The sequence below is a fragment of the Carcharhinus amblyrhynchos genome, chromosome 13 (assembly GCF_965287045.1).
Source record: "Carcharhinus amblyrhynchos chromosome 13, sCarAmb.v2.hapA, whole genome shotgun sequence".
NCBI lineage: Eukaryota > Metazoa > Chordata > Chondrichthyes > Carcharhiniformes > Carcharhinidae > Carcharhinus > Carcharhinus amblyrhynchos.
Window position 1 is genome coordinate 70,836,670 of NC_137336.1, and position 13,912 is coordinate 70,850,581.

A 13,912-nucleotide genomic window follows, 5' to 3' on the forward strand; every position below is an offset into this window, starting at 1 on the left:
AAAGGATTGCCCCTTTAGGCTGATGTACCTTCTGGCTCTAGTTTTTCCTACTGGTGAAAACATTCTCTCCACATCCACTCTATCCAGGCCTCACGGTATTCTGTAAGTTTCAATAAGATCTCCCCCTCATCCTTCTAAACTCCTGTGAGTACATTCCCAAAGTCCTCAACTGTTCCTCTTCATTCCAGGGATCATTCTTGTGAACCTCCCCTGGACTCTTTCTAAGGCCAGCATGTCCTTCTTTAGATATGGAGCTCACAATACTGCAAATGGGGCCTGACCAGAGCCTTATGCAGCCTCAGAAGTACATCCCCGCTCTTGTATTCTAGCCCTCTTGACATGAATGCTGCCATTGTATTTGCCTTCCTAACTGCCAACTGCACATTAACCTTAAGACAATCTTGAAAAATGACTCCCAAGTCCCTTTGTGTTTCTGCTTTCCTAAACATCTTCCCTTTTAGAAAATAGTCTATGCCTCCATTCCTCTTTCCAAAGTGCATAACCTCACACTTGTGTTGTATTGTATTCCATCTGCCACTTCTTTGCCCACCCTCGTAATCGTTCCAAGTCCTTCTGCTTCCTCAATGCTACCTGTCCCTCAACATACCTTTGTATCATCTGCAAACTTAGCAACAGCGCCTTCAGTTCCTTCCTCCAAATCGTTAATGTATATTGTGAAAAGTTGTGGTCTTAGCACTGATCCCTAAGGCACACCACTAGTCACCGGCTACCATCCAGAAAAATGTGAAGTGATGTGCTTTGGTAGGAAGGATAAAGGAGCTGAATATTATGTAATGGAGAAATATTGCAGAAAGCTGCAGTACAGAGAAATATGGGGACCTTATGCATAAATCATAAAAACTAGCATTCCAGTTCAGCAGGTAACTGGGAAGGCAAATGGAATATTGTCTCTTATTTCAAATGGAATTAAGTATAAAAATAGAGAAATCTTGCTAAAACTATGCAAGACACTAGGTAGATCACACCTGGAATACTGTGAATAGTTTGGTCCCTTCTTCTACCACTGACACTCATTGGCACTGTGTGCTATCTGCAGGGACTCAGCAGGTCTCCTTCGGCAGCACCTTCCAGACCGCAGCCTCTTCTGGCTGGAAGGGCGGGAGCAGCTGATGCATGGGGACATCACTATCTTCAAGTCGCTCACCACTCTGACTTCAGTTCATGCTGCGGTTCATGAAAGCAGCTCACCATCACCTTCTCAAGGGCAATTAGGAATTGGCAGTTCTGGTCACCTCACTATGAGAAGGATGTGGAAGCATTGGAGAGAGTGCAGAGGAGATTTACCAGGATGCTGCCTGGTTTGGAGGGTAGGTCTTATCAGGAAAGGTTGAGGGAACTGGGGCTTTTCTCTTTAGAGCAGAGGAGGATGAGAGGCGACTTAATAGAGGTTTATAAGATGATGACGGGGATAGATAGAGTGGACATTCAGAGACTATTTCCTTGGGTGGATGTAGCTGCTACTAGGGGGTGTAACTATAACGTTCATGGCGGGAGATATAGGAGGGATGTCCGAGGTAGGTTCTTCACTCAGAGCGGTTGGGGCGTGGAATGGACTGCCTGCTGTGATAGTGGAGTCGGACACTTCAGGAACTTTCAAGTGGTTATTGGATGGACACATGGAGCACACCAGAATGATAGGGATTGGGGATAGCTTGATCATGGGTTTGGACATAACTTGGCACAAAATTGAGGCTCGAAGGGCCTGTATTGTGCTGTACTGTTCTATGTTCTATGTTCTATGTTATCTAAGGGAAGATACATTGTCATTGGAGGCAGTCCAGAGAAGGGTTGACCCCAGGTATGGAGGGATTTTCTTATGAGGAGAGGTTGAGTAGGTTGGGCCTGAACTCATTGGAATTTAGAAGAAGGTGATCTTTATTGAGGTTTCTCGGTGGGGTGGGGGAGGGGTGGTTGACAGGATTGATGCTGAGAAGTTGTTGCCCCTTTGGGAAGAGTCTAGGACCAGAGGGCATCATCTCAGAGGATTTACAAAAGAGATGAGGGGGAATTTCTTTTCCCAGATACTGAATCTGTGAATTTCCTTACCTGTGGAGTTTGGATGGTTAAGTATTGAATTCAAGGCTGAGATGGACATATTTTTAATCAGTAAGGGAATCGAGGGCTACGGGAATATGGTGGGAAAGTGGAGTTGAGGATTATCACATCAGATCAGTCATAATCTTATTGAATGACAGAGCAGATTTGATAGGCTAAATAGCCTACTTCTGTCCCTATGTCTGATGGTTTTATGTTTTGTGTCTTATGACTCATTAATACAACATTGGCATGTGAACGTAGAATTAGCGGCAGGAGTAATCTACTCAACCCTTCAAGCCTGCTCTATCGTCCAACAAAATTATGATTGATCTGATTGTAACCTCAACTCTACATTCCCCATAACCTTTTATCCCCTTGTTAATCAAGAATCTATCTAACTTAGCCTCTGAAAGAGTCTGCTTCTACTGTCTTTTGAGGAATAGAGTTCCAGGGACTCATGATCCCCTGAAAGAAAAAAGTTCTCATCACCGTTTACAGCTAGTCAATTCTTAAAGGTACAGACAATGTGAGAGGAGAGGTTAGAGATGTGTATTGTCTCCAGACAGGAAAGCTAGTGAGATTTTGCAAGTCCAGGCAAGTTGTAGGGGTTACAGATAGTGTGACATGAACCCAAGATCCCAGTTGAGGCCATTCTCACGTGTGTGGAACTTGGCTATCCGTTTCTGCTCAGCGACTCTGCGTTGTCGTGTGTCGTGAAGGCCGCCTGGAGAATGCTTACCCGAAGATCAGAGGCTGAATGCCCATGGCCGCTGAAGTGTTCCCCAACAGGAAGAGAGCAGTCTTGCCTGGTGATTGTCGAGCAGTGTTCATTCACCCATTGGGTGATCAGGAAGGCGAATGGGATGCTGGCCTTCATAGCGAGGGGGATTGAATATAAACGTAGGGAGGTCTTGCTGCAGCTGTATAGGGCATTGGTGAGGCTGCAGCTGGAGTACTGTGTGCAGTTTTGGGCGCCGTACTTACGCAAGGATATTTTGGCCTTGGAGGGAGTGCAGAGGAGATTTACTAGGCTGATGCCGGAGTTGAGGGGGTTGAGCTATGAGGAGAGGCTAAATAAACTAGGCTTGTACTCGTTAGAGTTTAGAAGAATGAGGGGAGATCTCATTGAGACGTATAAGATGATGAATGGGATGGATAGAATAGAGATGGAGAGACTCTTCCCGCTCAGAAAGGATAGTAGGACTAGGGGGCACAGCCTCAAGATAAAGGGGGGGCGGTTTAGAACGGAGTTAAGGAGGAACTTCTTCACTCAAAGGGTGGTGAATCTCTGGAATTCTCTGCCCGTTGAAGTGGTGGAGGCTACCTCGCTAAATATTTTTAAGACGCGGGTTGATGGGTTTTTGATAAGAGAGGGGATTAAGGGTTATGGGGAGAGGGCAGGAATGTGGAACTGAGCCACGACAGATCAGCCATGATCTTATTGAATGGCGGGGCAGGTTCGAAGGGCTAGATGGCCTACTCCTGCTCCTATTTCTTATGTTCTTATGTCGTAACGTCTGCGTGGTCTCCCCAATGTACCAAGACTCGGGACATCCTTTCCTGCAGCGTATCAGGTAGACAGTGTTGGCCAAGTTGCAAGAGTATGTACCATGTACCTGGTGGATGGTGTTCTCACATGAGGTGATGGTGTCATGGTCATTGTTCTCCCGAAGGCTGGGTACCTAGCCTTTAGGGGAACAATAACCATGACACCACACAACCCTGCCACAGCAACCTCTAAGACGTGCCGGATCATCGACATGGATGCCATCATCTCACGTGAGAACACCATCCACCACTCTGATCTTCGGTAAGCGTTCTCCAAGGCGGCCTTCATGACACATTGAACAACCTCTTATTTTTAAACAGCGACCCCAAGTTCTAGATTCTCCAACAAGAGGAAAATCGTCTCTACATCCACCCTGTCAATATCCTCAGGATCTTGTATATTTCAATCAACTTGTCTTTTATTCTTCTAAACTCCAGCAAGTACAAGCCTAACCTGTCCAACCTTTCCTCATAAGACAATTTACCCACTCCTGGTATTAGCCTAGTAACTCTTCTCTGAACTGCTTCTAACACATTTACATCCAATACTGTACAGAATGCACCAGATGTGGTCTCAGCAATCTCCTGCATAACCTCCTACTTTTTTATTCAATTCCCCTCACAAAAATGAGGTTCTATTGCTTTCCTAATTACTTGCTATACCTGTGCACCAACGTTTTGTGGTTCATGCACTATGACACCCAGATCCCTCTGCATTTCAGAGTTCTGTAATTTCTAACCATTTAAATAAGCTTATTTTTTATTCTTCCTGCCAAAATAGAAAGTTTCACACTTTCCCACATTATATCAAGCTTTGCCCATTTGCTAATGTATCCCTTTTCAGCCACCTTATGGCCTCTTTGTGTCATATTATATTACTTATTTAATGTTATCAGTAAACTTAGCCACCATACCTCCTGTTCCTTCATCCAAGTCATTTATATAAATTGTAAAAACCAATGCTGATCCCTGTAGCACACCAGTCATTGCATCTTGCCAAGCAGAAAATTTCCCATTTATGCTGACTCCTGGTGTTGTGAGACTTCTTACTACAGTCAGAAAAAGATCCATTTATGTCAATTCTTTGCTTCCTATCTGCTTTCTAGTAGCTAGTCAATATTCTATCCATGCCAACATGGATACCGCTTACACTATGAGCTTTTATTTTCCGTAATAACATTTGATCTGGCATCTTATCAAATCTTAAGTACAGTACAGTACATCTACCATATTGTAATGTGAGGTAACGCAATGAAGAAGCCTTGAATGAAATAGTGTTGTATTGAAGGAAAGTTAAAACTATATACAAGCGAGCTCAGAACGGATACAGGTCGAGTCCCACTGACACAACTGTCAGGTTACGAAGGAACGGCGTTTCCGAAAGCTTGTGGATTTACTATCAAATAAACTGGTTGGACTTTAACCTGGTGTTGTGAGACTTCTCACTACAGTCAGAAAAAGACCCATTTATGTCAATTCTTTGCTTCCTATCTGCTAACTAGCTTTCTGTCCATCTCAGGACATAGAACATAGAACATTACAGCGCAGAACAGGCCCTTCGGCCCATGATGTTGCACCGACCAGTTTAAAAAAAAGCAATGACCCACTAATCTAAACCAATCCCTTTTCGTCCATAAACCTATCCACAGATCTCTTAAACGCCCCCAAACTAGACGCATTTACAACTGCAGCAGGCAGGGCATTCCAATCCCTCACCACCTTCTGGGTAAAGAACCTACCCCTGACATCCGTCCTATAACTACCCCCCCTTAATTTAAAGCCATGCCCCCTCGTGCTAGCTTTCTCCATCCGAGGAAAAAGGCTATCACTGTCCACCCTATCTAAACCTCTAATCATCTGATATGTTTCAATAAGATCCCCTCTTAGCCGCCTTCTTTCTAGCGAAAACAACCCCAAATCCCTCAGTCTCTCCTCATAGGACCTCCCCTCCATACCAGGCAACATCCTGGTAAACCTCCTCTGCACCCTCTCCAAAGCCTCCACATCCTTCCTGTAATGTGGGGACCAGAACTGCACACAGTACTCCAAGTGCGGCCGCACCAGAGTTGTGTACAGTTGCAACATAACGCTGCGACTCCTAAATTCAGTCCCCCTACCGATAAACGCCAAGACACCATATGCCTTCTTAACAACCTTATCTACTTGATTCCCAACTTTCAGGGATCTGTGTACACATACACCTAGATTCCTCTGTTCATCCACACTATTCAAAGTCCTCCCGTTAGCCCTATACTCAACACATCTGTTATTCCTACCAAAGTGAATCACCTCACACTTCTCCGCATTAAACTCCATCCGCCACCTCTCGGCCCAGCTCTGCAACCTAAGTCTCCCTGCAAACTATGACACCCTTCCTCACAATCTACCACACCTCCGACTTTGGTGTCATCAGCAAATTTACTAATCCACCCAGCTATACCCTCATCCAGATCATTAATAAAAATTACAAACAGCAGTGGCCCCAAAACAGATCCCTGAGGCACACCACTCGTAACCGAACTCCATGACGAATATTTACCATCAACCACCACCCTCTGTCTCCTACCTGCTAGCCAATTCCTGATCCAATTTCCTAGACTACCCTCAATCCCATACATCTGCATTTTCTGCAGAAGCCTACCATGGTGAACCTTATCAAACGCCTTACTAAAATCTATATATACCACGTCAACTGCCTTACCCCCATCCACCTCTTTGGTCACTTTCTCAAAAAACTCAATAAGGTTAGTAAGGCACGACCTACCCGCTACAAAACCATGCTGACTATCTCCAATCAATTCATTACTCTCTAAATAACTATAAATCCTATCCCTAATAATTTTTTCTAAAACCTTGCCCACAACAGAAGTAAGACTCACCGGTCTATAATTCCCGGGGAAGTCTCTGTTCCCCTTCTTAAACAATGGGACAACATTCGCTATCCTCCAATCTTCCGGTACTATACCAGAGACCAACGACGACCTGAAGATCAGAGCCAGAGGCTACATTACCTACAATGCCATGCACTTTAACTTTACATAGTAGTCTGTTATGTGAGATCGTGCTGAAAGCTTTCTGACAATCTAAATAAACCATATCCACCGGTTCTCCTAAGTCAACTCTATTAGTTACATCCTCAAAGAATTCCAGTTGTCTTGGAAATATATCACCTTTCCTGCAGTGTCACCGTGTCAAGATATGGCACAGTAGCACAGTGGTTAGCACTACTGCTTCACAGCTCCAGGGACCTGGGTTCGATTCCCGGCTCAAGTCACTGTCTGTGTGGAGTTTGCACATTCTCCTCATGTCTGTGTGGGTTTCCTCCAGGTACTTCAGTTTCCTCCCACAGTCCAAAAATGTGCAGGGTAGGTTTATTGGCCATGCTAAAATTGCCCCTTAGTATCCTGAGATGATTAGGTTAGAGGGATTAGTGGGTAAAATATGTCGGGATATGGGGTAGGGCCTGGGTGGGATTGTGGTCGGTGCAGACACGATGGGCCGAAGGGCCTCTTTCTGCACTGTAGGGTTTCTATGATTCTATGATACTGGAACTCCTTCCCTAACAGCACTTTGGGTGTACCCACCTGATAGACCACATGGACTGCAGCAGTTCAAGAAAGCAGATCACCACCACCTTGTCAAGGGCAACTGTGGATGAGCAATGATTGCTCATCAGAGAGGAATGCCCATATCCCACTAATAAAAAAAAAACAGGTTTATGGTGTGCTGTATTCAGGGTGAGTGATGAGCCATGGATATGGGTTCCTCATGTACAGATCCTGTAGTTAGGTAAATGGGGTATTTCTTTTCTGATACACATACCCATAACGAACCTTGTACTAGAAATGATTAATCTGCTACTAACTGATTAGCCAACCATTCATTTGTAAGATTTAATTCTCTGAATTAGAATAATCCTGAATTTTACTTCATTTTCCTTGCAGATAAGGACTATAGAAGCCTGTGTGATGAACAGCCCATTGGACGGCTGCTGTTTCGCCAATTCTGTGAGACTCGACCGGAATTGTCCCGCTGTGTGATGTTTCTGGATGCAGTGGTAAGTTCTGTATATGTGTCTGCGCACTGGAGCCAGTGTCTATTAGCTCTGTACATGTGTCTGCTCACTGGAGCCAGCATCTATTAGTGCTTTATATGTGTCTGCGCACTGGAGCCAGTATTTATGAGCACTGTGTGTGTGCCTGCATGTTAGAGCAAATGTCTATTAGCATAGTGGAACCAGTGTCTATTAGCTTTGTGTGTGTGTCTGTGCAGTGGAACAAGTGTCTATTAGTTCTGTATTTGATTTGATTTATTATTATTTTTGCATGTATTAGCATACAGTGAAAAGTATTGTTTATTGTCCTATACAGACAAAATATACCGTCCATCAAGTACGTAGGGGACAAGGAAAGGGGAAGGTGCAGAATATTGTGAGGCAGTTACGGGTAGAGTGTAGAGAAAGATCAGCTTAATATATGATAGGACTATTCAAAAGTGCGTTGGCTGCTGTGAAGAAGCTGTTCTTGAGTCGATTGGTAAGTGATCTTAGACTCAGACTTTTATATCTTTTTCCCAGTGAAAGAAGATGGAAGAGAGTACGTCCAAGTTGTGTGGGGTCCTTAATTATGCTGGCTGTTTTGCCCAGGCAGCGGGAATTGTAGACTGCATCAGTGGATAGGAGACTGGTTTGCGTGATAGATTGGGCTATGTTCACACCCCTTTGTAGTTTCTTGTGGTCTAGGTCAGGGCAGAAGCCATACCAAACTGCAATAGAACCAGAAAGGATGCTTTCTATGGTGCATCTTTAAAAATTGATGAGTTGCAGTGAATATGCTGCATTTTCTTAGCCTTCTGAGAGATTAGAGATGTTGGTGGGCTTTCTTAACTACAGTGTCGGCGAGGAGGTTGTTGGTGATTTGGACACCCAGAAACCTGAAGCTGTCGACCATCTCCACTTCAACACTGATGTGTTGGGGCATGTCCTCCACTGTGCTTCTTGAAGTCAATGACCACCTCCTTCGTTTTGTTGACATTGAGGGAGAAATTATTGTCATTGCACCTTTCACCAAATTCTCTATCTCTTTCCCATACTCTTGTCTCATCGCTGTTTAAGATCTGACCCACTACTGTGGTGTCATCAGCAAACTTGAAAATAGAATGGAGCAGAATTTGGCCGCGCAGTCATAAATGCGTGAGCAGTATAGTAAAGGGCTGAGGACACAGCCTTGGAGGGCACCAGTGTTGAGGACAATCGTGGAGGAGATGTTATCTATTCTTACTGATTGCGGTCTATGGGTTAGGAAGACATGGATCTAGGCGGAGAGGGAGGAGCAGAGCCCTAGGCCACAGAACTTGGAAATGAGTTTTGTTGGAATAAGGGTGTTGAAGGCTGAACTCTACTCAATAAATAAGAGTCTGACATAAGTGTCCTTGTCCTGACTGTCTAGGGTTGAGTGTAGAGCCAGGGAGATGATGTCTGCTGTGGTGATAGGCGAACTGTAGTGGGTCCAGGCAATCGGGAAAACTGGAGTTGATGGTGCCGTGACTAACCTTTTGGCGCACTTCACAATGATGGATGTCAGAGCATCCAGGTGTTGAGCCGTAGAGCACATTGCCTGGTTTTTCTTTGGTATCCCTTCTTTGGTACATGGATGATGGTTGTCTTATTGAAACAAGTAGGAATCTCAGATCGAAGTAAGAAGTGGTTCAAGATGTCTGCAAATACCCCCACCAGCTATTCCCCACAGGATCTAAATACTTGTCCAGGTACTCCATCAGGCCAATCACTTTCTGTGGGTTAATTTTCAAATAGCCCATCTGACATCTGCGATGGTGACCTCAGATATCTGTTCAACTAAGGCTGTTGGGGCAGATGACTTCCCCCCTCTGACCCTCTGCTCAAACAGAGCATAAAGTGCATTGAACTCGTCGTGCTGGGATGTATTATTGCAAGCGATTTTCCTCACCTTCACCTGTTATGTCATATAAACCTTGCCACAATCAGTGGGTGTTTGTGTGGCTAGCCTGGGATGTTAGCTCGATCTGGTATTATCACTTGGCAGCTCTGATGGTTCTCCATAGATTGTATCTGAATTTTTGGTCACTCTTGGATGCCTCAGGCCTGGACTTCCCAGGCAGTGGATATCCCAGACCACCCAGTGTTTCTGGTTGGGTTGGATGAGCTTCTTTGTTACACAGTCTCCTACACACTTGCTAATTAAATCTGTTACTGTAGTGGCAAACTCAGGTTGGTCGCTGAGTTCTTGAGTGTTAACCAATTCACTGACTCGAAACTGTCCCATAGCAGATCATCTATTGCCTCAGACCAACATTGCACGACTTCTCCCATTTCAGTTTCTGCTTGTAAACAAAGAACAGTACAGCACAGGAAACAGGCCCTTCGGCCCTCCAAGCCTAAGCCGCGCATTGGTCCAACTAGACCATTCGTTTGTATCCCTCCATTCCCAGGCTGCTTATGTGACTATCCAGGTAATTCTTAAACGATCCCACCGTGTCTGCCTCCACCACCCTACTTGGCAGCGCATTCCAGACCCCCACCACCCTCTGTGTAAAAACACCCCTCTGATATCACAGTTATACCTCACCCCTCTCACCTCGAGCCTGTGACCCTCGTGATCGTCACCTCTGACCTGGGAAAAAGCTTCCCACTGTTCACCCTGTCTATACCCTTCATAATTTTGTACACCTCTATTAGGTCTCCCCTCATTCTCCATCTTTCCAGGGAGAACATCCCCAGTCTATCCAATCTCTCCTCATAGCTAAGACCCTCCACACCAGGCGACATCCTGGTAAACCTTCTCTGCACTCTCTCTAAAGCCTCCACGTCCTTCTGGTAGTGCAGCGGCCAGAATTGGACGCAGTACTCCAAATGTGGCCTAACCAGCATTCTATACAGCTGCAACATCAGACTCCAGCTTTTATACTCTATACCCTGTCCTATAAAGGCAAGCATGCCATATACCTTCTTCACTCCTTCTTCACCTGTGCTGCCACCTTCAGGGATTTGTGGACTTGCACACCTAGGTCCCTCTGATGGCCTCTTGATGGCCCTGCCATTTATTGTATAGCTCACCCTACATTAGTCCTTCCAAAATGCATCACCTCGCATTTATCTGGATTAAATTCCATCTGCCATTTCTCTGCCCAATTTTCCAGCCTATCTATATCCTGCTGTATTGTCCAACAATGTTCATAGCTATCCGCAAGTCCAGCCATCTTCATGTCATCCGCAAACTTGCTGAGAACACCAGTTACACCTTCTTCCAAATCATTTATGTATATCACAAATAGCAGAGGTCCCAGTACAGAGCCCTGCGGAACACCACTGGTCACAGACCTCCAGCCGGAAAAAGACCCTTCAACTGCTACCCTCTATCTCCTGTGGCCAAGCCAATTCTCTACCCATCTAGCCACCTCTCCTTGTATCCCATGAGCCTTAACCTTTCTCACCAACCTGCCATGAGGGACTTGTCAAACGCCAAATCCCTACAGACGACATCCACGGCCCTTCCTTCATCAACCGTTTTTCTCACCTCCTCAAAAAAACTCCACCAAGTTTGTAAGGCACGACCTCCCTTTTACAAAGCCATGCTGTCTGTCACTAATGAGATTGTTCTGTTCTAAATGCACATACATCCTATCTCTAAGAACCCTCTCCAACAACTTCCCTCCCACAGACATCAAGCTCACCGGCCTATAATTACCGGGGTTATCCCTGCTACCCTCCTTAAATAACAGTACCACATTCACTATCCTCCAATCCTCAGGGACCTCACCTGTGTCCAGTGGAGAGACAAAGATTTCCGTCAGAGGCCTAGCAATTTCATCTCTTGTCTCCCTGAGCAGTCTAGGATAGATGCCATCAGGCCCTGGGGATTTGTCAGTTTTAATGTTCCCTTGTAATGGAGATTTTCTCTAACGGGTCAACACCTCCCTCTGAGACACTCCCAGTCAACATGTCCCTCTCCTTTGTGAATACTGATGCAAAGTATTCATTTAGGATCTCCCCTATTCCCTTGGGTTCTAAGCATAATTCCCTCCTTTGTCCCTGAGAGGTCTGATTTTTTTCCCTGACAACTATTTTGTTCCTAACATATAAATAAAATGCCGTAGGATTCTCCTTAATCCTGTCTGCCAAGAACATTTTGTGACCTCTTTTTGCCCTTCTAACTCCCCGTTTGAGTTCCTTCCTACTCGCTCTGTATTCCTCCAGAGCTCCATCTGTTTTCAGTTGCCTGGACCTAACATACGCCTCTCCTTTCTTTTTGATCAGATCCTCAATTTCCCTGGTTACCCACGACTCTCGAATCCTACCTTTCCTATCCTTCCTTTTTACAGGCACACGCCGCTCCTGCAGCCTTATCAACTGTTCCTTCAAAGACTCCCACATGCCAGACATGGACTTACCCTCAAACAGCCTCTCCCAATCAGCGGCCACCAATACCTGCCTAATCCGGCTATAGTTAGCCTTCTCCCAATTTAGCACCCTACCTGTGGGACAACACTCATCCTTGTCCATTGCTATCCTAAAGTTTACAGAGTTGTGATCACTATTTGCCACATGTTCCCCTACTGAAACTTTGATGACCTGACCGGGCTCATTTCCCAGAACTAGGTCCAGTATAGCCCCCTTTCTAGTTGGGCTGTCTACATACTGTTCCAAAGAACCTTCCGTTATGCATTTTACAAATTCCTCCCCGTCCAGACCACCAGCCCTAAGCACTTTCCACTCTAAGCCAGAAGGAAGAGCACAGTCTTGTGGTCTGATTTGCCAAAGTTAGGACAGGAGATAGAGCAGTAGGCATGTTTTGATGTTTGTGTAGCAGTGGTCAAGGATATTTGGACCTCTGGTGTAACACGGGATGTGCTGATGGAATCTTGAGATTGGCCTGGTTCAAGTCACTGGCCATGATAAACAAAGCCTTGGGATGTTTCATCTCAAGGCTGTTTGTGGTGGTACATATTTCATCAAGCGCAGTCTTCACGTCTGCATGGAGTGGGATGTCAGCTGCTGTCAGGATAACGGAGTTGAACTCCCGTGGAAAATGGTAGGCGTGGCATTTCAGGGTACTTGGAGTCAAATACTCCAGATCCAAGAGTAGAAACTTGCCAGCGTTGCCATGTCTGAGCACCGACAGGTGTTGATTAGAAGGCAGACCCCATCTCCCTTCGCCTTGCCCGAGGCTGCGTGCTGTCCACCTGGTGACTTGAGAAATCTCCCAGATGTAGGGCATAGTCTGGTGAAGCAGGAGTGAGCTTAAGGGTCAGTCAGCTCCAGGATATCTGTGTGGGAATCCCCCAGGGTAGTGTCCTAAGCCAAACGATCTTCAGTTCTTCATCAGGGACCTTCCCTACGTCATAAGGGCAGAAGTGGGGATGTTCACCAATGATTACACAATGTTCAGCACCATTTGCGACTCTTCAGATACTGAAGCAGTCCATGTTCAAATGCAACAGGACCTGGACAATATCCAGGCTTGGGTTGACAAGTGGCAAAGAACAGTTGTGCTACACAAAGCCAGGCAATGACCATCACCAATAAGAGACACTCTAACTACTGCCCCTTGACATTCAACGATGTTACCATCAGTGAATCCCCACTGTCAACATCCTTGGGGTTACCATTGACCAGAAACACAGTGGCTACAAGAGCAGGTCAGAGGCTAGGAATTCTGCAGCGAGTAACTCAACTCCTGGCTCCCAAAGCCTATCCACCATCTTCAAGGCTCAAGTCGAGAGTGATGGAATACTCCTCATTTGCCTGGATGGGTGTAGCTCCAACAACACTTAAGAAGCTTGAGACTATCCAGGACAAAGCGGCCCCCCTGATTGGCAATACAACTACAAATATCCACACCCTCCACTACAGATGCTCAGTAGCAGCAAGATCTACAAGGTGCACTGCAACAATTCACCAAAGATACTTTAGACCTCTAAACCCCCAGCCACTTCCATCTGGAAGGACAAGGGCAGCAGGTACATGGGAACACCACCACTTGCAAGTTCTCATCCAAGCCACTCATCATTCCGACTTAGAAATATATCACTGTTCATTCACAGTGTCAGGGTCAAAATCCTGGAATTTCTTCCCTATTAGCATTATAGGTCAACACAGTAAGAAGTCTGACAACACCAGGTTAAAGTCCAACAAGTTTATTTGGTAGCAAAAGCCGCTAGCTTTCAGAGAACCAGAGAACATAAGAAATAGGAGCAGGAGTAGGCCATCCAGCCCTTCGAGCCTGCCCCGCCATTCAATAAGATCATGGCTGATCTGTCGCTGCTCAGT

At 45.6% G+C, this 13,912-nt stretch overlaps 1 protein-coding gene across 2 annotated transcripts in view; it reads left to right on the forward strand.

Annotated features, from left to right (window-relative positions):
- Positions 1-13,912, forward strand: part of grk6 (G protein-coupled receptor kinase 6) — an 87,548-nt gene that overhangs the window by 15,952 nt on the left and 57,684 nt on the right. For both annotated transcript variants that reach the window (XM_080201804.1, XM_080201805.1), the window contains exon 3: positions 7,551-7,663. In XM_080201804.1, coding sequence (XP_080057930.1) covers positions 7,551-7,663 — 113 coding nt within the window. The remainder of the gene's footprint in view (positions 1-7,550; positions 7,664-13,912) is intronic.